General features: G+C 43.0%; 1 protein-coding gene and 1 pseudogene across 1 annotated transcript; one reads left to right on the forward strand and one right to left on the reverse strand.

Moving 5' to 3' along the window:
* The first annotated feature begins 3,723 nt into the window (after positions 1 to 3,723).
* LOC132591305 (extracellular calcium-sensing receptor-like) lies at positions 3,724 to 26,250 on the forward strand (annotated as a pseudogene).
* LOC118078591 (vomeronasal type-2 receptor 26-like) lies at positions 12,592 to 17,384 on the reverse strand. The gene is made up of 4 exons (XM_060269804.1): positions 16,557 to 17,384; positions 15,559 to 15,780; positions 15,118 to 15,244; positions 12,592 to 13,493 (listed from the first exon to the last, which is right to left on the reverse strand). Exons 1-4 carry the CDS (start codon positions 17,349 to 17,351, stop codon positions 12,592 to 12,594), a joined length of 2,046 nt encoding a protein of 681 aa, XP_060125787.1. The 5' UTR covers positions 17,352 to 17,384.
* Positions 26,251 to 26,682: the final 432 nt, after the last annotated feature.

Here is a 26,682-nt window from a genome sequence, read left to right on the forward strand (position 1 = left end):
CGTTTCAAATATTCAAATCGTTTTCTTCATTTTAATTTGATTTCTGTGAAAGTCAGTTTCCCTGTGCAATGTCTGATTTTGAACCATCCTTTTGAAATATGTGAAGCATTCTTCTCAAATACACAAAACAAACAGCAGGTGAAATTTATGTAGAATGAAACCTTCATATGCATTTTTGAATAATGCCTTCCTCAGTATTGAATTTTGTTCCTGTTTGCTTGGTGAAATACAGTAAATTGTAGAATTTGGAAATAAAATGTTGAGCAGACTAATCCATAGTGTCCTGATTTCCCCATTCTGGTTTTTGTGTATACGTGAGCCTTAAAGTACAAAACTGCACTCGTGCTTTAGAGCCACAACAGCCATTTTGTGCCATGCCAGCCCTCTAGTGGAAGCCATTTTGTATCGTGTGAAGGATACAATGGCTGCTATTTTGTTACTTGTGCTCATATACATTTTCAAAATCATAGCTCCCTTGGCTCATAGCTATTGTGAGTGCTCACATTACATGTACTTTTTAAAGTACAAAATTCTATATAATAAAGTCCCTGTGTCTCTGCGTCCAGTCCCTGTGTCCCTGGGTTTGCATGTGCCCCACGGACGCAGGGATTGGACGCAGAGACTGGACGCACACACACACGCTCCCCCCCCTGCCTCCTCCAACCGCCGCTCCAGGCCGGACAGCGCCTCACTGCAGGGCACGTCAGGGAAGCGAGGGTGGAGGTCGGCGGAGGTGAATGGGGGGAGGCAGGGCGCCCTGAAGACTGGGGAAATTAAAAAAGCCAGATCAGTGGGTTCCTTCCCCACATCTAGAGCAGCAGGTTTTCCCCCACCTCCGCCCCACACAGGGTCTGATCTCCACCACTCCCTTACCACACAAAGTTTCTGCCTTTCTCCCCTTTGCAGCGTTTGATGAGCCATCTTTCCCGCCCCTACCGTTTCCCTCGTGGTCCTCAGGCTGCGGCGGCAGACAAGGAGGGGGCTCGAGCCCAGGGGGAGGGCAGGAAGGAAAGAGGGCCCTGGCCGCCCCTACCTTCCCCCCTCCCCTGCCTAGGCATAGACCGCGGTGGCGGTGGAGGAGGAGGCGGAGCAGCGACGGAGGAGCCTGTGAGAGGAGCGGCGGGGCCGCGGCCTTCCCTCCCTCTCTGCGCTCGGCTGCAGGGCACGACGGGAGAGCGAGTTTGTTTACTTGTGTTCCTGGCACGCCCTGCGGCCGAGCGCAGAGAGGAAGGGAAGGCCGCGACCCCGCCGCTCCTCCCACATACGTTCTAGCGCCTGTTTACTTAACGGGCTGAATGACACTAGTCTACTAATAAAAGCCTAGAGGACTCCAGTGATCATATATCGCTCCAAAATACACATAGCTGCCAAGTTTTCCCTTTTCTCGCGAGGAAGCCTATTCAGCATAAGGGAAAATCCCTTTAAAAAAGGGATAACTTGGCAGCTATGAAAATACATATTAATCTGATATGAGGAATTATCTTGTGATAACCAGTGGAAAATGAGGACAAGGGACAGGGCAGGGTTTGTGGGAAATGACACATCACCAAAGGTGGACATAGTGCCATTGGAGAAGAGGAGTTCAACTGTAACTTTGACAGATCTAATGCAAATATCCCTGTATCCAGATCTTTTCCATCCTTGTGATCACTGTGGGTCACTTTCAAGTCACCACTCAGCTGAAGACGAACTAGAGAGCTGAAGAAGTTTGATTAGACATCTCACAAACATGTTAGAATCAGCAGGTGGTGATGTCACCCTGTACTTACCCAAATTACTGTATTTCATTCAGCTGGCCAACCCTGCAGGGACTTTTCAGTGGGGTGGTGATGGAGAAAATAAGCATACCTGAAAGGATTTTATATCATCCCACTGTAAAATTGCCAGCTACAGGTAGGGGGATTGGAGAGAGGCTTGAGATCTAAAAGGTCAAGAGTCAGATTATTGTCTTGCAATTGTTGTTGAAGGAACATTTACCCTCTCGGTGGTAAATGCAAGCTGGATACAAGATACAGGTCCCTAAAAGTGTATTTTCAAAAAAAAGTGGCATCAGAGCTAATTTGTTCAAACCAAGCTAGCAGTAATAACTATACCGTAGCATAGAGCATCAGAAATAAATCTCGGTTCAGAGCTTCCTATGGCCATCAGGATGAGGTTTGAGATGTTGTTCTTGCTGTTGCTACCACCTATGGCTTGCAAAGTAGAAAGTTTCAACTGCACTGGGAATGATCCAGTACATATTCCGCATGAATGGAACCAGTCAAGTGAAATCCTCATTGGAGGAATAATGTCTCATATCTACTTCCTTTTAACTGACGTTGATTTTCTGAAACACCCTTTGGAGGAAGAGATTGGTGTCCAACTGTAAGAAATTATTTTTCCCACACACCATAAAAGTGAGCTTTGCTTTTATTTTGGTGTTTATATCCTTTTAGAATCACCAAAGGTTAGTTTATATTGAACAGTATCAATTGTTGTGACTTGAGTGAATGTTCATAAGGACCAGAGCACATTGACTAGATATATCATTGTTTTAAAAACCTATTTGAATCATTAAAATATTTTGAGATATTTTCACTCAATTGAGGTGATAGGCTTACCTGCTGAGGCTTCCGATTTTAGCAAAGTTACAGGTAGGTAGCCGTGTTGGTCTGACATACCAATGATAAACTTAGTTGGTCTCTAAGGAATTTTTATATTTTGTTTCGACTATGACAGACCAACACGGCTTTGTTGTTGTTGTTTAGTCGTGACTGACTCTTCGTGACCCCATGGACCATAGCATGCCAGGCACTCCTGTCTTCCACTGCTTCCTGCAGTTTGGTCAAACTCATGTTCGTAGCTTCGAGAACACTGTCCAACCATCTCGTCCTCTGTGGTCCCCTTCTCCTAGTGCCCTCAATCTTTCCCAACATCAGGGTCTTTTCCATGGAGTCTTCTCTTCTCATGAGGTGGCCAAAGTATTGGAGTCTCAGCTTCAGGATCTGTCCTTCCAGTGAGCACTCGGGGCTGATTTCCTTCAGAATGGATAGGTTTGATCTTCTTGTAGTCCATGGGACTCTCAAGAGTCTCCTCCAGCACCATAATTCAAAAGCATCAATTCTTCAGCGATCAGCCTTCTTTATGGTCCAGCTCTCACTTCCATACATCACTACTGGGAAAACCATAGCTTTAACTATATGGACCTTTGCCGGCAAGGTGATGTCTCTGCTTTTTAAGAGGCTGTCTAGGTTTGTCATTGCTTTTCTCCCAAGAAGCAGGCGTCTTTTAATTTCGTGACTGCTGTCACCATCTGCAGTGGTAAATAATAAAGAAAGCAATCCAGTAAAAGTAAGCCAATGTGAATTTCATTTTCTGTCCAACTAAAAGTATTTACCACCACCATCTTCTGGCAATTGTAGCTTTTGCTTTTCACTGGACAGCTAAATTATCTTAAAACCAGAGTGGAACCATATTTTAATGAACTGTTGATTTTTCTCATAAGAAGAGCTTGTAAATCTGTTTGCAGGATGGTGCCAAAATTCTACCAGCACATCCTGGCCTTGGCATTTGCTGTACATGAGATCAACGAGAATTCCAACATCTTGCCCAATGTCACTCTTGGGTCCCACATCTATGATAGCTACTATGATGCAAGGATGACCTATCGCACCACACTGGATCTTATTTTCAAATTCCATCAGTTTTTCCCCCAACTACAAATGTGACACCCAGACACATCTAATGGGCATCATTGGTGGACTTAGATCTGATACATCCTCACAGATGGCAGATATTTTAGGACTTTACAAGATTCCACAGGTAGGATCTATGTGTTGCATTCATAGGGGATAATAAAATGTTCTTCTTTTCGTAGAAGGAGTCTCAGGGCTCACCCACACTTCTGTCTGTGCCTCGATTTCTTGGCTTCAAGGAACAGATCAAATTAAATTATATCATCCAGGTTTTGGAGCTGGATGCATATTGTCTTGCTTCTTTGGACCAATAGTTTGCTTTGGAAAAGAGGCAAGGGGAAATGCAACCTGGCTCATTCTTCAGGATGCTAATACCGTTAAAATCTGTTTCTTTCTTTGTGTTAGTTTTCATACGGCTCCTTTCAACCAGCAATGAATCATCAAGCAGCTTTCCCTTCCTTTTACCGCATGGTCCCCAATGAAGCTCTCCAGTACCAAGGAATTGTTGAGCTACTAGTGCATTTTAGATGGAAATGGGTTGGGCTGATGACTTTTGATGATGCTGGTGGAGAACATTTCTTACAGGTCATGGAAGCAATCCTTGCCAAGAATGGAATCTGTTCAGCCTTCACAAATAAAGTTCCAATTTATATGAGAATATTGGAAATGAGTGAAATGAACAAATACATTATGAAGAGCGTGCCAGTTTTCAAGAACAGCAAAGCCAATGTGATTGTTCTATATGGAGAAACTGCGAATATTAGATGGTTGGCAGCCATTATCTTGGGGATAAAGAAGTCTCTAGCAGCTGAGTCTCAGTACAACGAGACCACATCTTTTGGGAAAGTATGGATTACAACAGCCCAGATTGATTTTGCACTCTTTATATTACAAAAAACCTGGGATATCCAAATGTTCCATGGTGCTATTTCCTTCACAATTCCTTCAAATGAGGTTCAAGGATTCCAAAAATATATTCAGACTTTAAAACCTACTCAAGCCAAAGGAGATGGTTTTATCACAGATTTCTGGGAACAAGCATTTGACTGCTTTGTTCCAAGTTCTGATGGCTTCACAGATATTGATGGAGCATGTAGTGGTGAGGAGAAGCTGGAGAGCCTTCCTGGGCAATTTTTTCAATTAAGTATGACCGGTCACAGCTACAGTATCTATAATGCTATCTATGCTGTGGCACATGCCTTGCAGATCATGCATTCACACAGATTAAATTACAGACAAATGGAAAATGGAGGCAAGCTGCATCCTTGGAAAGTGGAACCCTGGAAGGTAATGCCTCTGCAATCCATTTAGAACATGTGTCTAAACCCTTGGTCCCGCTCATCAATTTCAATCCTCCCTAGAAATATTTAGGGTATGTTTTGTTTTGTTTTTATTAAAAAAAGATTATCTATTTTCAGGAAGAGTGGAGTTTGAGGGGAGGGTGATGGAAGATTTTGCAACTTTTGGTGAAGTGTTCAAATGTTGCACCTCACACTTGGTACCATAAGTGAGATGCTGTCCCTTACCATAACCCTTTAACTGAAAAATAGTTGCATACATAACTGTATGGTAGAACAGTGTGGTATGAAGTACATAGCTGCCAAGTTATCCCTTTTTAAAAGGGATTTTCCCTTATGCTGAATAGGCTTCCTCGCGAGAAAAGGGAAAACCGGGTCAGAACAACTGCAGCTAGCAACAATGACGGCACTAGAACGGTCGGACTTTCTGCAACAAACGCAGGAGGATGGGTTCGCTAGAGAGAAGAGGAAGGCAATACGAAAGGGGGAAGTCCAGGTGAAGGAGTTTACTGAGAGAGGAGGGCTGCTGTATAAGGGAGAGGCTCTCTATGTGCCAGAAGCTTCGTGCAAGGGTGCTGAGACAATGCCATGACAGTCCAACAGCAGGACATTTTGGGCAGTGGAAGACTTTTCTGCAAGTCTTTTCTGAAAGTCTGGTATCAAGGGATTTTTGGTGGCCACGGATGCAGAAGGAGGTCAAGGAGTATGTCCGAGCATGTGAAGTGTGCCAACGGGCCAAAAGACCTCGCGAAACACCAGCCGGGCTACTTCAACCACTGCCCATGCCACAAGTGCCGTGGGAAGGCATTGCTATGGACTTTATCACTGATTTGCCCGAGTCGCAGAAGCAGACAGTGGTTTGGGTGGTAGTAGATCTGTTCTCCAAGATGGCGCATTTTGTTCCTTGCAAGAAATTACCGTCAGCACAGGAGACCGCTCAACTCTTCATAGAACATGTGTTCAAATTACATGGATTGCCACAGAATATTGTGTCAGATAGGGGAACGCAATTTACCTCCCAGTTTTGGAGGCGACTGATGCAACTGCTGAAAGTGGAGGTGTGCCTCTCTTCGGCTCGGCACCCTCAGACAAACGGGGAGGCCGAACGGACGGATGCGATGTTGCAACAGTACCTACGTTGTTACGTGAATTATCAACAGGATGACTGGGTTGGGAAACTAGCGTTGGCTGAGTTCGCTTATAATAATGCCGTACACACTTCTACACAACAGACGCCATTTTTTGCCTGCCATGGGCGACATCCACGGATGTTTCCGGGTCAGGGGGACAGTCTGGCAGTGCCTGCAGCTGAACAGTTCGCAGAAGAAATGGAATCGCTGCACAATATTCTGAGAGAACAGCTAGAAAAGGCGAAGGCTCAGTATAAGGCCGAAGCTGATAAACACCGACAAGTGGGCAAGGAGATACGGGTAGGGGACCAAGTTTGGCTATCCACTAAATATTGGCCGAGCAAGGGACGTTGTAGGAAGTTACTGCCGCAACGGGTAGGGCCATTTGAAGTGTTGGAACAAATTAATCCTGTTTCGTATAAGTTACGTTTACCGGCTTCAATGAAGATGTATCCGGTGTTCCATCGATCACTCCTATCTCCAGTAACGCCAAGACACCAGTATCAGAAGAGGAAGGAGCCACCCCCCCCCTGCCCATCTGGGTGGAGGGTGAACCGGAATATGAAGTGGTTGAGCTATTAGACTCTCGTAGAAGGGGCAGGGGGGTACAGTATTTGGTGGCTTGGAAAGGGTACGGACCAGAGGAGAACTCGTGGGTGAATGCGAGCGATATACATGCATCCAGGCTGCAGAGAGAGTTTCACCGTAGGTGCCCTAATAAACCCAAACCCCCGGGTTGGGTAGAGGAGCAGGCAGAACAGGCAGATTGGGAAGCTGAAATGAATGGTGGGTCTGAAGAGGAGGAAGAAATAGAAGAGCCGCAACCGAGTTGCAGTTATTGGGGAAGTGAAGGGGGAGAATGGTGGGAGGTATCTCATAACACCCCAAGTAAGGAAGTGTGAAGGCAGGAGGAAGGAGAAGAGGGCCCTAGAGGGGGGGGATGATGATGATAGGTTAGAGCCGATAAGTGATGAGGCTCAGCTGTCGGACTTGGCTGATAGCCCGGAACTGGAAGGGAGGCTTGTTTTGATAAGGGCTGAGGAACTGGCTGGGAGGGGTGAGCAAATGCCAGAAACTCATCAAACCTCAGAAGAGAGTTTGTCCGAGCCTGTTCCTGGGTCTTTAAGGTTAAAAGAACGCAGGAGGGGAGGGTTACAGGATAAGAGGAAATTGCAATACAGACGGAAGCAGAGGGAGGTGTTTGAGCGTAGGGTTAAAAGGAGACGGAATCACGCTAGAGAGCTAGAGGAGACATCATCTGATTAACTAGTGGCCTTGAGCATGAAGCGGCAGTCTGCCTTTGTTTTCTATTTGGAATAAATTTCACTATTCACAAAAAGACTGTGTACTAGTCATTGCTGTTGCTTACAGTTTGTCATGAAAAGTATGAATAGTAGTAGAACTTATATGTGTAAACAAGCACCATTTCTGATTTCTTCAGATTTAGCTGCTGCCACTTGCAGAAAATTCTCATTTGTGGTTAGTGTAATAACATCTAGTTTGGGAGGGAGTAAACGATTGCCTGGAGCATGCAAGAACATTGATTATTAATTAGAAATTGTCAACAAGATAAATTTTATTCATTTCTCTGGACAATTCTTCCAATGGGTTGTATAGCTGTAGAGTATTTATCTTTACCAATCCTTGACCCTGCTTTTTGTTTTGTACTCAATTAAATAATTTATTTTTTTTATTTCCTCCTTCAAAAATTGATTAAAAAATCACACACACAAACCCAAAAACTCAACAATAATAATATAATCACCTGCAAAGAAACCTAACAGGTGAACACAGTGGGCTTCCAAATCTTCACACCATGCATAATCCAAACACTGTAGTGTCCACCTTCCCATGACTTTGTTTCTTGGAAGTTAAAAGCTGCAATTGTAACATTCCTCAAAAAGGAGTTGTTCCAACCCTTTGATCATTTTACTTGCCCCTTTCAGAAACTTTTCCAGCACCACATTAGTATTCCAAGAGTGGTCACACTATAGGTCAAGCTATCCTCCACAATTTAAAGATCTTACTACTAGTCAATAACCACCAGATCAGACTGAATTTCTGAATATGTGAAATTAGGATTTTTGCTGCAATTTACACCTGCTAATGCTGAATTTCATTTGCCATTTTGATGTCCATTCACTCAATACATTTATTCTCTCACTTCAATGCTGGATAAAGGTCACTGGTGGACAATGCTGAATCCAGAAGATTTAAACACTGGATTTGGGTGGATTTTTAGAAAAGTGGCTCTTAATAAGAGAGAACAATTATGGGCATCTTTACAGTATGCATAATATATTTCTCTTACAGACCTGGACTACTGTACCAGATGTCCCGAAAATCACTTCCCTAATAACCGTAGAGATCACTGCATCCCCAAGATTCAAAGTTTTCTTTCTTTTGAAGATACTTTGGGCCTTACTTTGACTTCTCTGGCTCTTCTCTTTACCCTGATCGCAGCTCTGGTGCTGACAGTCTTCCTTAAGCAGCGGGACACTCCCATCGTCAAAGCCAACAATCGGAGCCTCACCTACCTTCTCCTTGCCTCCCTCCTCCTTTGCTTCCTCTGCGCTTTGCTGTTCATTGGACAACCCAATAACATCACCTGCCTCCTCAGACAAACAGCTTTTGACATCGTCTTTTCTATTGCTGTCTCTTCCGTCTTGGCTAAGACTATTACAGTGGTTGTGGCTTTAATGTTGCTGTACAGATAAAAGAGAGGGGGGTGTCTTCCCCTGGTCTCCATTACCTGATTTTCCACACTAAATATAGTGATACATTTGCCAAAATGTAATGCTTATTTCCAATCATCCATTGATGTCATAAACAGATTTAATATTTGATGGCTACGGTACTTATTAAGCAGAAGGACTAACATATGACTATGTCACTAAGGGGCCATCTTTTTTAAAAAAGAAAGAAAGAAAGAAAGAAAGTTGATGCAGAGGACTCCCCCCCCCCATGGATTGGCAGTAAAGATTCCACAATTATGTTTGACCTACATTCCTGCCTGACTCTCTAGCACTGCTTCTGCATTTCTCAATCATCTGAGGTATTTAAGGAGAGGTGGGTGTCCACATGCCAGGAATGCTGTGGGTTATTGCAGTGAACAGGGAGTTGGACTAATAGAGGTCATAAAAGGAATATTAGGAAGAAGAGGAGGAGGAGGAGGAGGAGGAGTTTGGACTTGATATCCCACCTTTCACTACCCTAAGAGGTCTCAAACCACTCACAATCTCATTTCCCTTCCTCCCCCACAACAAGAACTCTGTGACATGAATGAGGCTGAGAGACCTCAGAGAAGTGTGACTAGCCGAAGGTCACCCAGCAGCTGCATGTGGAGGAGCGGAGACATGAACACTGGCAGTTTGGAACTGCACATGAAGTCAACTTAAGGATTATTTTCCCTTGGTCTATATTTGTTCCTTAAGCAGCATGCAGCCTGAAACCCTATGATACTCCTCTTCCTGCACCCACCCCAGATTTATAAACTCCCAGGTCCTTGGGTAGCCAACTTACACGTGGAATCTTATAGTTGTTCAGAATGACTGCCATGTGGAGACAGACATTAGAGTCAGGTCCCCCAATGACCGCTGCCAAACTGTTCTGGGGTTCACATTTGTAGTTATGGATAAATCTTCCCCGTGTGCAGAGAACTTCCAGAGAGGCTTGAAGTGTAGATATTGGTTGGAAATAGTTCTCATAGATGTTGAAACCCAGGGTGAAATTGGGTAAGAGATGAGTGTTGCAATTTATCCCCCTAACAGCAAATACAAAGGCCAGGATGTTCTGGTAATTCTGAGTCAGAAACCTACAAAGGACGTACTACTACTTCCTACTACTACTACTACTATCATCATCATCATCAAAACCAAGCTCCGTACATGAGCTCATCAACTACGTCCTGAGAAGGATGTTTTGTGAATGTTATCTGGTAAGAAGATCTGTAGATCTGCGAAATAATGCACCCAAGGATGAGATCACCTGACTGATAATAGTTGTGAAGAGTAGGAGCATGCTCATCCCTGCAAGATTTAAGAACAGGAAGTCTGCAACCAGCTTGAGGCAGCCACACTAATGCCAGTATTCCAAATAGAATCATCTTGGGTGATAACCATCCAGTAAGAAACCATTTTATCAGTTCCCACATTATCATTTGAGTGCCTATTAGTTTCCTCATCTGAGCCGAATAATCACTCAGTCAGCTGAGCTCGAAAGCTGGGACTTTCAAGAGTGCAGTTTATTAGCACTCAGACCGATGGCACAGCAGGTGTTAATATCTAGCTTGAGTCAGAATTTACTATTTTGCTAGTGGCCAATAGAATTCCCCATGATATTTGCAGAAGCGGTTGTAATCACAGTTGATTTGAGAATTACTGGGGAGTTAATCACATGTTTAGCATTTACTGTGGAGGTGCAGAAGAACATTTCCCCCCTGACATATCAGCAGAGGTCAGTGGGCTTCACAGCCCTCCCCGGTGTGGCAACAATAAGCTCCAAAGCCACTAAAGGCCACTAAAAAAGAGAAGCATTGAGAAACAAGCAAAGACTAACATACCACCCTATACCCGGGGGTCTCAGAGCAGTTCACAGAATATCAGGGCGGTTCACAGAATAATCTGGCATCAAATGGTAATGGTACCTTAAAAAGTATTCATTTCCTAATCTCAGCCCATGGGGCCATCAGATAATAGGAACCATTGCATTTTCTCTGGTATTCAGGGCCCAAGAAAAGGAGACTTATTCCATAGATACATAGGCCAACCATTAAGTTATTTTAGTGACTAATTCCTGCTGTTGATTTTTTTATTAAAAAAAACATTATATTCATTATATAGTAACATTCACATCACCATCACTATTTCCCTTAAGACAGATGTTTTTAATACATTCAAAAGCCTTTTTGTGGGGGAGAACAATCCTGCTTTTCTTTCATGACACTAGACTTATTCTGGTGGTTGTAAAGATTACGTTATGACAGACACAATCCTGAGATGTCAAAACACCAGGTCTTGTAGAGAGGCAGTTTTCTAATTTAGCTGGGGTGTGTGGATAGTTCCAGCCAAAAATCTGGGGAGCCTTCTTGCCCTAGGTCAATCAAGACATTAACTTTTTTCACCAATCCCTTTTCTCCACTCAAATGTGGATGAACACAAGGCATGCTAAACACGTTGTCTTGCAGGTAGGTAGCCGTGTTGGTCTGACGTAGTCAAAACAAAAATTAAAAAAATCCTTCCAGTAGCACCTTAGAGACCAACTAAGTTTGTCATAGGTATGAGCTTTCGTGTGCATGCTAAGGTGCTGCTAGAAGGAATTTTTTATTTTGTTTCGACTATGTCAGACCAACACGGCTACCTACCTGTAACTGAAACATTGATAAAGATGTTTAATAAGACTGGGCCCAAGACAGAACCCTGTGGCACCCCACTAGTCACTACTCTCCAGGATGAGGAGGAGCCATTGATGAGCACACTTTGGGTTAGGTCAGCCAGCCAGTTACAAATCCACTGAATGGTAGCATTGTCTAGCCCGCATTTTACCAGCTTCCTTCTAGGTGCTCACAGACCATTTGCTTAATGATCTGCTCTAGAATCTTTCCTGGTATTGATGTCAGGCTGACTGGGTGGTAATTTTTTTCTACTCAAATGTTTTTCTCCACTCAAATGTGGATGAACACAGGGCATGCCAAACACGTTGTCTTGAACTGCAGGCCCAAAGGAGGGTTTGAGCAAAAACAACAACCATGAGAATGGCCAGATCCAATGCTTTATTAAATAAAGGTGTAAACAGACATCAAGGCGTGCAGAGTCACACGTTCTTAAAGACACGGGACAAGAATTATGGAATATTATGCCAATATGTGATCACAAGTGGAGAGAATTGTGGACACAGATTGGAGAATTTGCTATTATTCAGTATGGAGAAATGGCAGAGGGAATTAATGAAGTAAATTTGATACGTAGGAAAAAACACGGTTAACCTTTACCAATAATAATAATAATTTGGGATCCCCTCTTGGACTTTTCATGGGAGAAAGAAATGAATGACTTTGAGACACTTTGACTTAAAAGAAATATTATTTAACAGAAAGTAGATAAGATGGTGTTATCTGGACTGAATGTCTTAATTCCTCACACACACACACTTTTTATGTAACCAGCAGATGGAAAATCATTAAGTCCTTTTTCTTTTTCTTAATTGTTTCTCTTCTTTCTTTCCCGTCTTCTTTCTGCTTCCTTCTCTTCCTCTTCTTGTTTCCTCTCCTTCTTTTTTTGCTTTTTTGTTGTCTCTCTCTTTCATTTTCTTCTCATGATTGGGGCTGCAATAGTAGTGTAACTTAGCTGAGGATAAGTATATTTGGTTGGGATTGCATTGTGAGTTTCATGGATGACAAGGTAGGTATTTAGTGATGGCTAAATTTCCATGGCTTACAATGCGATTAAATGATGAATAACGTTAGTTGGGTTGAGTACCACATTACAATGATTATTTTCTCCTCTGTATTAGCTGCTCTCTGCTGTTCAACTCAGGCCTAACCATAATTATATAGCTTTTTGGGAAAAAGATACAAACCAGTAAGCCTGCACTGGAGGACAAGATCGAGAAGATCTCTACAGCCACCATGTATTTCCCCTTAGTACTCAAGTAGGTTGGAACAAAGGAGAGCCACACACTGCAAAACACCAGCATGCTGAAGGTGATGAACTTGGCTTCATTGAAACTGTCAGGCAACTTCCGGGCTAGGAAAGCCACACTGAAGCTGACAATGGCTAGGAAGCCCAAAAAGCCCAGCACAGAGTAGAACATGAGAGGTGAACCTTCACTACATTGCAGTACAATTGCATCAGGCATTGTGTGCATGTCCAAATATGGGGATGGAGGAGAAGTTGACAACCACACAGTACAAATAATGGCTTGAATCAGGCAGCAGGAAAGAACAATTGAGGTGGCCAGGTGTTTCCCCACCCATTTTCTCATTTTCGACCCTGGCTTGGTGGCCCGGAAAGCTATGACAACAATGATGGTTTTAGCCAGCACACTTGATACAGCCACAGTAAATATGAAGCCAAAAGCAAGTTGTTGGAGGAAGCAGGTTTCCTTCTCAGGTTGGCCAATGAATAGCAAAGCACAAAGGAAGGAGATCAAGAGGGAGATGAGGAGAGTGTAGGTGAGGCTCCGGTTGTTGGCTTTGACTATGGGAGTGTCCCTGTGCATAATGAAGATTCCCAGCACCAAAGCTGTGATGAAAGACAAGGAAAGAGCAAGAAGAGCCAAACCGAGGCCCAATGTTTCTTCATAAGACAAGAAAGTTATATATTTTGGAAGGCATGAATCCTGGCCATTGTTTGGATACTGTCCATCTGGACATTGAAAGCAGGCAACCATGTCTGAAAAAAGAAAATGTAGTTTTCAAAACACCTTTCATTTTGTTATACATGCTCTGATATCGGAAAAACCCAAATGAAGGCAAAAAAGGTCAAAAGATGAAAGAAAATCTTGCACCTAAATGCTCAGAGCTCAGTGGCACAGGAAAATGCCAATGCTGCTTTTTGTCCAAGGGTGCAATGCCTCTGCTGCCATCTTGCCTGAATGTATATATCAAAATATCTGTTTGGTTTTATTCAAGTGGTATAATATACTGCCCTGTTTAGGGAGGCTTTTAATGTTTAATAGATTATTTTATTTCATTTTTCTGTTGGAAGCCGCCCACAATGATATTAATCCACACTGAAATGGGACTGCCTGTTTGTATTGGTGGAAGGGCTTGACTCAAGGATTCCATTGAAGCTAAAGGAAAAAGGTAAAAGGTAAAGGACCTGGACAGATAAGTCCAGTCAAAGACAACTATGGGGTTGTGGCGCTCATATCCATAGCTGCCAAGTTTTCCCTTTTCTCACGAGGAAGCCTATTCAGCATAAGGGAAAATCCCTTTAAAAAAGGGATAACTTGGCAGCTATGCTCATATCACTTTCAGGCTGAGGGAGACAGCGTTTGTCCACAGACAGCTTTCCAGGTCATGTGGCCAGCAGGATTAACCGCTTCTGGCACAACAGGATACCATAATGGAAACCAGAGCACATGGAAACACCGTTTACCTTCCTACCTATTTATCTACTTGCACTGGCGTGCTTTCAAACTGCTAAGGTAGGCAAGAGCTGGGACAGAGCAACAGGAGCTCTGTGTGGATTCGAACACCAACCTTCTGATCGGCAAGCCCAAGAGGCTCAGTAGTTTAGACAACAGTGCCAACCCCATCCTTTGAAACTAAAGAACAGCAAGAAGAGCTCTCTCTGAGATTTAACCGAGTTGATAATTAACTGGTTGTTGTTCTCTAGCAGTTAACATGTGAGTGAATAACATTAAATCAGGTGATAAGGGTTTTTGGTTGAAAATCTCCGTTTTGAAAGGAGTTGCCTTTGGGTTTCTTTGTTTTCAAACTTTGTGGAGTGAGGATGTAAATGAAGCTCTCCAAGTAAGTAGCTCCAGGCTAAAGCAGCTGGATGGCAGGCAGTGAAGCCTGTGTGTGAGTGTATGCGAGAGAGCTGTTTGTCAGCTTTGAATATAAATTAAAGTTATTTCTAAGCTCGACAGCACAAGGTATTGTGAGGATATTTTTGATGTATCATTGATGTTTTTGTTTTGTTTTTGAAGAACGTTCTGCTAGTAAACTTTTTAATTAAACATATGGGCCTTGACAATATTTTTATTCCAAAAGGACTCCATTTTCATGTATCCAGTTACTTCAAACTGTTCAATATTAGCATCTCCAATAAAAATTGCCTATTCATTCTTCATGAAATAATACAAGAACTGAAAACACTGCTAACCTTTGGAGTTCACTTTTTTCTGAGCTTTGTTATAGAGTTCTAATCCAAAAATCAGTATGAAAATATATGGAAAACTGAACTACAAACATTTTTTAGCATCGTTAGATAAATGAGTTTCAGCCTGATATGCATCCAGTGGACTACATGCTAAACTTCTGAGAACTTTATACATTATCATGATTACCCTTCTGGTTGGAGATCTTTCCTTCTGGACATGGAAGGCAATCATAGCAGCAAGATGGCTTCCCCTCCTTCTTGCCCTTTCTATAACCTGGATGACAATTGTCATTGCACAGAGAAATGGGACGCGACTGTCAATAAAGGAAAGCACAGAATATTTTAAGATTCAAACAATAGATTTAGATTGTTTGTATCATATAGTTTAATCTACAGCTGAGAATGAGATTAAGGTTGGCATGGCATAATAAATTTGCTTGAGTCTTAGGAGTTGCTTTCTATGCAGTAGGACTGATTGCACTTCCACCTTGGTTGTGTTTAAGATAAATGAGCCTCATCAAGCTGACATGAGAAAGAGGCAAAGTTGGTTCCAATTCTGAAGAATAAACCATTTTAAAAACTTTGGGAAAATAATGGGAACCATCTGAAAAGTTTTGTGGACCCTTACCTGGTTATAGATATTGGGCCAAACAATGGCATCCTCATCAATAGTGAATGCTTGAGGAGCATCTGGGTCTATGTTTCCAACTCTGACTCTAAGAAAAGATTGATTTGGGAATGTGACCCAATTTATAATATCAAATCCAGCTTGTAAGGCCCCCTTTTGATCAAATGAAACCTTTCCCCCAGCACTGTTGTTAAATGAAACATTTCGTAGAAAAAATTGAACCTAAAGGGAAGAGAGAGAGAGAGAGATCTTAAGAGAGAAGCAAGGCAAGAATACAACACACTTCAAACTAGGATCAATGGGCTCTTTAAATGATTAGTGCAGGATGTGGCAGTTCATTGTTCCAAGCAAGAAGCCAGTGATGTTCTCCTCCACAGTACTATGAGCTCAAGCAGGGCAAACCCCATTGCCCCACCATGTTCTTTATCTTCTGGAGGCAACTGAACATGCTTCGGTGTGTGAGGAGTTGCTTTCTTATACTATTAAAAATATGTGCCTTTTCTGCATATTGTGGAGTTAACCAACATGAAAAACAAACTTCGGCCACAGTGACATTGACCAAACAGTATGAAGGTGCAAAGACCAGCTTATTCATTGGGTGCTTATGACCCTCAGAATTGTCTCCTGGAACATGGCAGGCTGGTTCACCTACCTGCCCACTGCCCAGGAGTCTGGATATCTATTTCATCAAGCATTTGACTTTATCATGCTCCAAGAAACTTGGATGGCCAAATATCCAGTAATAGGTAGATATTGTGCAGTCAAATTAGAGGCCACTGCACGTCTTGGTCCTGAAAGAATGAAGGGTGGCTCTGAGAGGCAGGTCATCAAGTTGATATGCTTAGGTATTTTCAAAATAACCAGTGTTTAATGTGTTTACTGTGAGCAAGAAACACCAGAAAAGAAGTTGAAAAATGGGTCAGTGAGAAACCATGTCTGTCGCTGCCCCAAACCCAGACTTGGTACAGAGAGTGACCACTCTTCTCTTTGTGTTTTACCTGCCATGGAAGTTCAGTGAGAAACTTCTTTCTCTGTCCTCCGGCAATTGCTTTCTTTTTGGACTTGGACAAATCCATGGATTGCAGGGCATGGACCATAGCATAAACAGCCAGGTAGATGTTGTAACTGTGAGCAGTTGCACTCATTTCAAAAATGGATGCTGGAAGAGTGTCTAGCTTCTCCTTCCCTGTGCAGAATTCCTCATTTGCCATGTCTACCTTGGTGTCAGGGAGAAGACAGGTAAATGTATGCTCCCAGAATACTCTCAGAAATTTGTCTTCTTTTTCTGAAATGGGGTTCCTGTTCTGAATAAATTTACGGAATCCTAACACCCCTTTAGAGTGAACTGCTAAAGATAGAACACCATGGATGAAGTCTATGTCCCACTGTCTTTGCAACGGAAATGATGTGAAATCCATTTGAGCTGTCATAACCAGGAGTTTTGCATTCTTTTGGCCACTACTGAATTCCCAAAACTCAATCAATGTCCTCAAGACCAGCATGGTCTGAATTTCACCATGCACAACCACCACACTGGCAGTGCTCGCCATGATTCCCACAGTCATGTTGATCCCCTTGTCCGCAATTACACCAGAAGCACTGGAAGATCCTTGTTTTGGTAAACGTTCTATGAAGGCAAAGCAGATGCCTCTTTGGGAGAAGCTGGGAAGCACATTCTGCACAAACCTCTCTCCGTTGTCATCATCCAGATAAACTACCCCAATCCATGTCCACCTGAAATGAAGAAGTAACTGGAGAATCCCCATATATTGGTGAGCCCCATTTGGGAACATCTGTTGGATGAAAGCACCTTGTTTTTCAGTATCCAGTACTGGTGCGGAACCGTATGCAAGCTAAAGAAATATTAACATAAAACAGTAAAGTTCTCATCATATTATCATGTTCTTGTAGGTTAATGTGTGCATCTCCGGCAAAACAGCTACTACCAAAGCATAGTGCTTCTCACAAAGTATCACCTAAGAAGCATCAACCTTTTCTTTTGAACCTTCTGCCAATCTGTTGTTGTTTAGTTGTTTAGTCGTGTCCGACTCTTCGTGAACCCATGGACCATAGCACGCCAGGCACTCCTGTCTTCCACTGCCTCCCGCAGTTTGGTCAAACTCATGTTCGTAGCTTCGAGAACACTGTCCAACCATCTCATCCTCTGTTGTCCCCTTCTCCTAGTGCCCTCAATCTTTCCCAGCATCAGGGTCCAGATCTGCCAATCTAACATCTTAAACTCTGATGGTACCATAGATCAATGCCAAAGGGGTTTGCTGCTCATGCAACAGGACTTTGTGTCTCTCTCATCCTCTGTGTAGCCTCCAGCATGCCCCCCTGGGTTGCGCAAAAAAGGCCCTTTCACAATGCACCTGAAGGCTGGGATGGTGTGTGTGTGTGTGTGTGTGTGTGTGTGTGTGTGTGTGTGTGTGTACTCTGAAACAGAAATCTCTGTTTTTGCCAAATGGATCTGAGATAATGTAGACATTCTCCCTATAGTCAAGTTTTCCTGCAAGGCTTCCAGTGTGATTTCAGCCACATCCATTATAACCTCCAAACCACATCTAAAAAGCAAGAGAAGCAACCTGTGGTTTGCTCATAGATCCTGCTTACCTGTGGCATCTTGTAGTTGCTCAGGATGGTTGCCATATGGAGGCAGACATTGGAATTAGGTCCCCCAATGACTGCTACCGGATTGCTCCGGGTGTCACACTTGTAGTTTGGGATAAAATTTTCCTGAGTCGAGAGAAGTTCCATTGACGCTTGATAGGTTCCACTTGCGCTGAACTGGCTATTATAGATCTGGAAGCCCAAAGTGATGTTGGGTAAGAGTCGAGGGTTTAAATTGATTTCGCTTACAGCAAATGCCAAGGCCACAATGTGCTGGTAGAGCTGGGTCAGTACGCTGTAAGGAGAGTTACATGCCACAAAATGGTTCATCTGCTTCAGATTATATTTGGCACAGTTCTATACATTACATACTTAACTGTGGCATTTCATCAAGCTATGTATTACAGCTCATATACAGGAAAGAGCTGTTGACTGTGGTAAGGCAGCCACTGGCATTTTATCCCCTTTACTCTTCCCAATATGCATCTAAAGAAGGCCAAGTTTGAATAGCAATTAGGGAGGCTTTGTATTTCTTAAATCAGGTCTATTCCAATTCTTGAAATTATCAGATACCATATATTTAACAACAGAAGATATACTGAAAGTACCAGGATGAATTTAAAACCATAGGGTTGGTAATGATTGCCTGTAAACTCTTATCCAATCCAGAATATCTAATAGACAATACAGTTTAAAATGTCATTCCCCTACAATTTAATAGTAATAATAAAAATAAAAATAATTTATTATTTTTTTCCCAGCCACTCTGGGCGGCTTCCAACAAAATATTAAAATAAAACGGTCTGTTTAACATTAAAAGCTTCCCTAAACAGGGCTGCCTTCAGATGTCTTCTAAAAGTCTGGTAGTAATATATTGGAACAGTTATATTTTATAACTCCTTACATGATATCACCAAAGAGCTCAGTAGAGGGAGGTTTTTGAAATGTCATTGGACTTGAAAACACAAAGTTTTGTGAAGAGATGCCAGCAATATTGAGATCTCCAGGCTGATAATACTTGTGGAGAATAGGAAGAGGGTCATTGATACTACATTTAGCATTTGGAAGCTTGCACACTGCTTGAGGCAACAGCACAAATACTAACACAACTAACACCATCATTTTATATTAAGATCCGATTTCTAGAAAGAATTCCACCTATTCCAACATTGCTATTCAAGGAGCTGTGAATCCTGGAATTAGATTCAAATGGCAACTTATTCAGCATATGTGACAATTTGCATTTCAGAATGACGGGGCTCTGCCTGTCTCTTTCTCTTTTCTGAATGTTGCAAAGGGATATGGATGGTTTATTCAGTGCCAACACATAGTTTTCCTCATGACCATGGACAATCCCCAGGAACTTTGAAAACAAGGAGAGGAGAATTAATCATAGTTAATTTGATAATTACAGAGGAGATAATAAACTTATTATGCAGTGTGAAGTTGCAGCAAAGAGATTGATGAAGTTGTGTCTGTTTCTAGCCTTAGTTCTAAGTTTCACAGGAAATAATACAAACCTATATTTCACTGTTTGTCCATGGAGTTTTCTTGCCAGGGATACTGGAGTGGCTTGCCAGTTCCTTCTCCAGGTGGATCACATTTAGTCAAAACTCTCCACTATGACCTGTCCATCTTGGGTGGCCCTGCATGGCATAGCTCATAGCTTCTCTGAGTTATTCAAGCCCCTTCGCCACGACAAGGCATTGATCCATGAAGGGGCATTGATCCATGAAGCGAAAGCGAAAGGAAAGTCCGGTGCTGTAAAGAAAAATATTGCATAGGAACCTGGAATGTAAGAACCATGAGTGGAGGTAAGCTGGATGTGGTAAAAAATGAGATGATAAGAATAAATATCGACATCCTGGGCATCAGTGAACTAAAATGGAAGGGAATGGGCGAATTCAGTTCGGGTGACTATCATATCTACTACTGTGGGCAAGAATCCTGTAGCAGAAATGGAGTGGCCCTCATAGTCAACAAAAGAGTGGCAAAAGCTGTAATGGGATGCAATCTCAAAAATGACAGAATGATCTCGATACGAATCCAAGGCAGACCTTTTAACATCACAGTAATCCAAGTTTATGCACCAACTACCGGTGCTGAAGAAAGTGAAATTGACCAATTCTATGAAGACCTACAACAACTTCTAGAAATGACACCAAAGAAGGATGTTCTTCTCATTACAGGGGATTGGAATGCTAAAGTAGGGAATCAAGAGATAAAAGGAACAACTGGCAAGTTTGGCCTTGGAGTTCAAAATGAAGCAGGGCAAAGGCTAATAGAGTTCTGTCAAGAGAACAAGCTGGTCATCACAAACACTCTCTTCCAACAACACAAGAGACGACTCTACACATGGATATCACCAAATGGGCAGCATCGAAATCAGATTGATTATATTCTCTGCAGCCAAAGATGGAGAAGCTCTATACAGTCAGCAAAAACAAGACCTGGAGCTGACTGTAACTCAGATCATCAGCTTCTTATAGCAAAATTCCAGCTTAAACTGAAGAAAGTAGGAAAAACCACTGGGCCAGTAAGATACAATCTGAATCAAATCCCTTATGAATACACAGTGGAAGTGAGGAACAGGTTTAAGGATTTAGATTTGGTGGACAGAGTGCCTGAAGAACTATGGATGGAGGCTCGTAACATTATACAGGAGGCAGCAACGAAAACCATCCCAAGGAAAAGGAAATGCAAGAAAGCAAAATGGCTGTCCAACGAGGCCTTACAAATAGCGGAGGAGAGGAGGCAAGCAAAATGCAAGGGAGATAGGGAAAGATACAGGAAACTGAATGCAGATTTCCAAAAAACAGCAAGGAGAGACAAGAGGGTCTTCTTAAATGAGCAATGCAAAGAAATAGAGGAAAACAATAGAATGGGGAAAACCAGAGATCTGTTCAAGAAAATTGGAGATATGAAAGGAACATTTCGTACAAAGATTACCATAATCAAGGACAAAAGTGGTAAGGACCTAACAGAAGCAGAAGACATCAAGAAGAGGTGGCAAGAATACACAGGGGAATTATACCAGAAAGATATGGAGGTCTCGTACACCCCAGGTAGTGTGGTTGCTGACCTTGAGCCAGACATCTTGGAGAGTGAAGTCAAATGGGCCTTAGAAAGCACTGCTAATAACAAGGCCAGTGGAAGTGATGATATTCCAGCTGAACTATTTAAAATTTTAAAAGATGATGCTGTTAAGGTGCTACACCCAATATGCCAGCAAGTTTGGAAAACTCAGCAATGGCCAGAGGATTGGAGAAGATCAGTCTACATCCCAATTCCAAAGAAGGGCAGTGCCAAAGAATGCTCCAACTACCGCACAATTGCGCTCATTTCACACGCTAGCAAGGTTATGCTTAAAATTCTACAAGGCAGGCTTAGGCAGTATGTGGATCGAGAACTCCCAGAAGTGCAAGCTGGATTTCGAAAGGGCAGAGGAACCAGAGACCAAATAGCAAACATGCGCTGGATTATGGAGAAAGCTAGAGAGTTCCAGAAAAACGTCTACTTCTGCTTCATTGACTATGCAAAAGCCTTTGACTGTGTCGACCACAGCAAACTATGGCAAGTTCTTAAAGAAATGGGAGTGCCTGATCACCTCATCTGTCTCCTGAGAAATCTCTATGTGGGACAAGAAGCTACAGTTAGAACTGGATATGGAACAACTGATTGGTTCAAAATTGGGAAAGGAGTACGACAAGGTTGTATATTGTCTCCCTGCTTATTTAACTTATATGCAGATTTCATCATGCGAAAGGCTGGACTAGATGAATCCCAAGCCGGAATTAAGATTGCCGGAAGAAATATCAACAACCTCAGATATGCAGATGACACAACCTTGATGGCAGAAAGCGAGGAGGAATTAAAGAACCTTTTAATGAGGGTGAAAGAGGAGAGCGCAAAATATGGTCTGAAGCTCAACATCAAAAAAACCAAGATCATGGCCACTGGTCCCATCACCTCCTGGCAAATAGAAGGGGAAGAAATGGAGGCAGTGAGAGATTTTACTTTCTTGGGCTCCTTGATCACTGCAGATGGTGACAGCAGTCACGAAATTAAAAGACGCCTGCTTCTTGGGAGAAAAGCAATGACAAACCTAGACAGCATCTTAAAAAGCAGAGACATCACTTTGCCGACAAAGGTCCGTATAGTTAAAGCTATGGTTTTCCCAGTAGTGATGTATGGAAGTGAGAGCTGGACCATAAAGAAGGCTGATCGCCGAAGAATTGATGCTTTTGAATTATGGTGCTGGAGGAGACTCTTGAGAGTCCCATGGACTGCAAGAAGATCAAACCTATCCATTCTTAAGGAAATCAGCCCTGAGTGCTCCCTGGAAGGACAGATCGTGAAGCTGAGGCTCCAATACTTTGGCCACCTCATGAGAAGAGAAGAATCCTTGGAAAAGACCCTGATGTTGGGAAAGATTGAGGGCACTAGGAGAAGGGGACGACAGAGGACAAGATGGTTGGACAGTGTTCTCGAAGCTACGAACATGAGTTTGACCAAACTGCGGGAGGCAGTGCAAGACAGGAGTGCCTGGCGTGCTATGGTCCATGGGGTCACGAAGAGTCGGACACGACTAAACGACTAAACAACAACATATTTCACTGTTGGTTTGTAATTTTGCTAGTTCCCACTACACGTCTCCAGGGAATTAGAGAAAATGCAATCACAGTTAACCTGGTAATTAGAGGGTAAATAATCACTACTCAGACTTCCAGGTTCTCTGAGACATGAAAAAGAAAACATGTTTAACTCGGCATAATTTTCTTCTCTATAAGAAAAATGAGGTATTCAAAAAAGAGTCTTTCGAATAAAAATCATTGTGCAATATATTTATATGTAGAGCTGTGTTAAAACCTTTTTTTTTTAAAAAAAGCAGTTGTCCAACATAAAGCAGTCTCCCTTCAGTTTTCATCTAAAAGGGGGCATACACCTCCCAAAACTCATGTTATTTCATATGTGTGATCACTATGTCTGCCAAAATGAAACATTTTTACAAAGTTTCCCATATGATGGAAACACGAAAGGGGAGCGAAAGTTGCAGGTGTAGTTTTGTGATTTACAGGCCAAGTTCCTTATCCGGTTGCCTATATTCTGTGCTGTTTCATCAGAGCAGAAATGTTTTGGTAGGATTGTAGTATTCTTAGAATCAGAGAATTGTGGGTTGGGAGGGAATATGCAGGAATATCCAACTGTCCCATGCAGGGATAGAACCTGTGACCCTGACTTTATCAGCACCACACTCTAACCAACTGAACTATCCAGCTGGATGATAAACTACCTGTTACCCAGTTATATTACCCAACAAGCCTTGCTGGATCTGACTGGGAGTCCATCTAGTCTAGCCTCCTGTTCCCACATAAACCAGTTCTTTATGAGACACCCACAATACGAGTGTAAGTTCAGCACTTATATACAGTGGAACCTCGGTTTACAAACACCTCGGTTTGCGAATTTTCGGTTTACGAATGCCGTGGACCCATCTGGAACAGATTAATTCACTTTTCATTACTTTCAATGGGAAAGTTCGCTTCATTTTATGAACGCTTCAGTTTAAGTACTCCGCAGACCGTCTGGAACAGATTAATCCACTTTCCTTTACTTTCAATGGGAAAGTTCATTTCAGTTTATGAATGCTTCAGTTTATGAACAGACTTCTGGAACCAATTGTGTTCATAAACTGAGGTACCATTGTATTGTTGCAGGGGGAAAAGGGGGTTATTTGTCAACAAAAAGTGAGTGGAGGCAGGAACCAGGAGAAGGAAAGCAAGGAAGATCTTTATTTGTCTTGTAACAGAGTACCCCCACCCCCCGCAAAAAGGCATGGACCCAGAACAAAGGTGTGTTGCAACTTTTAAATACATTAGAAATTGCCCAGTCCCTTAGACAAAGACCGCCCAAAAGCATCAAATAAAGAGGTGGTCTACAACAGAAATTTGAGAGTGTAGATTGTCTCCCGTCTGTCAAGATAATCTGATAAGGTTTGCTGGTTGCCTTCACCTTGGCAAGTCTGGGCCATGCTGTTGAAATAGTAAATACCTTAGTTCTTGAATCCAATTAACAGACCTACCCTATTCATTCACAAAATATGTCCTTTGGGCAGGATTTGAAGAATTTGTAAGTGAAAAGAACTATTGGGAGAGGTTTTTCCAAGACATTTCCTTCTGCAGATAAAACATTTGGGGTCATTAAGAGTCAAGTTGGCTTCAGGAGCTAGTCAGGAAGGGCTGGGCGATGGGCTTTGCGGGTTGGTGAATGATTTTCCCTGTGAGGGAGCCGTCCCAGACCCGCTGAAAGAGGCGGTTATCAAACTGCTTCTTAAAAAAAAAACATCTTTAGATGCGGGCAATATGGCCAACTATTGCCCAGTCTCAAATATTCCATTCATGGGCAAGGTGGTTGAGCTAGTGGTTGCTGAACAACTCCAGGCACGCCTGGAAGAAGTGGACCATTTGGATCCCTTCCAGTCAAGATTCAGGCCTCATCATGGGACTGAAACTACCTTGGTCGCACTGGTTGATGATCTCTGGCAGGCTAGGGACAGAGGAGAGAGCTGTTTCCTAGTTCTGCTGGATCTCCCAGTGGCTTTTGATACCATCAACCATAACATCCTTCTGGACCGTCTAGAGGGGTTGGGAGCTGGGGGCACTGTCATACAGTGGTTCCGCTCTTTCCTCCTGGGTCGTGTTCAGAAAGTGGTGGTGGGGAATGAGTGTTCAGACCCCTGGGCTCTCACTTGTGGGGTGCCTCAGGGTTCCGTCCTCCCCCCCATGCTTTTCAACATCTACATGCAGCCGCTGGGAGAGATCATCAGGGGCTTTGGGCTGGGTGTTCATCAAAATGCGGATGATACCCAGCTCTACTTCTCTTTCAAATCAGAACCAGTGAAGGTGGTGAAGGTCCTGTGTGAGTGTCTGGAGGCGGTTGGTGGGTGGATGGCGGCTAACAGATTGAGGTTGAATCCTGACAAGACAGAAGTACTGTTTGTGGGGGACAGGGGGCGGGCAGGTATGGAGGACTCCCTGGTCCTGAATGGGGTAACTGCCCCTGAAGGACCAGGTGCACAGCCTGGGAGTCATTTTGGACTCACAGCTGTCCATGGAGGTGCAGGTTAATTCTGTGTCCAGGGCAGCTGTCTATCAGCTCCATCTGGTACACAGGCTGAGACCCTACCTGCCCGCGGACTGTCTAGCCAGAGTGGCGCATGCTCTAGTTATCTCTCGCTTGGACTACTGCAATGTGCTCTATGTGCTGATACCTTTGAAGGTGACCCAGAAACTACAACTAATCCAAAATGCAACACAGCTCTGCTGCTGGCAGTCTTTCTTAAGCAGCAGGACACTCCCATCGTCAAAGCCAACAATTGGAGCCTCACCTACCTTCTCCTTGCCTCCCTCCTCCTTTGCTTCCTCTGCGCTTTGCTGTTCATTGGACAACCCAGTAAAATCACCTGCCTCCTCAGACAAACAGCTTTTGACATCGTCTTTTCGATAGCAGTCTCTTCCGTCTTGGCTAAGACTATTACAGTGGTTGTGGCTTTCATGGCCTCCAAGCCAGGAAACATCTTCCGGAAATGGGTGGGGAAAAGATTGGCACATTCCGTCGTACTGTGTTGCTCCCTCATTCAAGTCGTCGTTTGTGCTGTTTGGTTGGTTTTTTCTCCCCCATTCCCAGATTTGGACAGTCACTCAGTGCATGGAGAAATCATTGTTGAATGTAATGAAGGGTCAGTCACCATGTTCTACTGTGTCACCATGTTCTACTGTGGGTTATATGGGCTTTCTAGCCACTGTCAGCTTCACGGTGGCTTTCTTTGCTAGGAAGTTGCCAGACAGTTTCAATGAAGCCAAGTTCATCACTTTCAGCATGTTAGTCTTCTGCAGTGTGTGGCTTTCCTTTGTTCCAACCTACCTGAGCACCAAGGGGAAATACATGGTGGCCGTGGAGGTCTTCTCCAACCTGTCATCTGGCTTAGGTTTACTGAGCTGCATCTTTTCCCCTAAATGCTACATTATTATTTTTAGGCCTGATCTAAACAAAAAGGAGCAGATAATAAGGAGGAAATGTTAAACTTCTAAAAAATCAGATAAATTCATATGTGGCTTTATACAGAGTATGATTGTATCCTATCCTGTTGAAACCTTTGATCTACTCTCCTCACATGCATCAAAGTAAGAAAGGGTTGAAATAGCAATTTAAAATATTTACCATGGCACAAAATTTTCCTTACAACCAAACACTTGTAGGGTGGAGGTCGTTGTAACTTTATTGAGATTATTAAGTGGTGTACAATGTAAAGAAACCTTATATCACTGGGGGGAATTTATAACCAATAATAAAAAACAGCATATAAAAACAGATCTGTAATTGTATCCTTTTTCATGTGATCTAAGCTAAACACCTCATGACAGAGCTAGCTTAGATACATTCTCAGTTAATCATTAGACTTTCAGAGTTCAACTCTATGCTCAGTTGGTAGAGCATGAGACTTATAATCTCAGG

Source organism: Zootoca vivipara, chromosome 17, assembly GCF_963506605.1.
Source record: "Zootoca vivipara chromosome 17, rZooViv1.1, whole genome shotgun sequence".
NCBI classification, from domain to species: domain Eukaryota; kingdom Metazoa; phylum Chordata; class Lepidosauria; order Squamata; family Lacertidae; genus Zootoca; species Zootoca vivipara.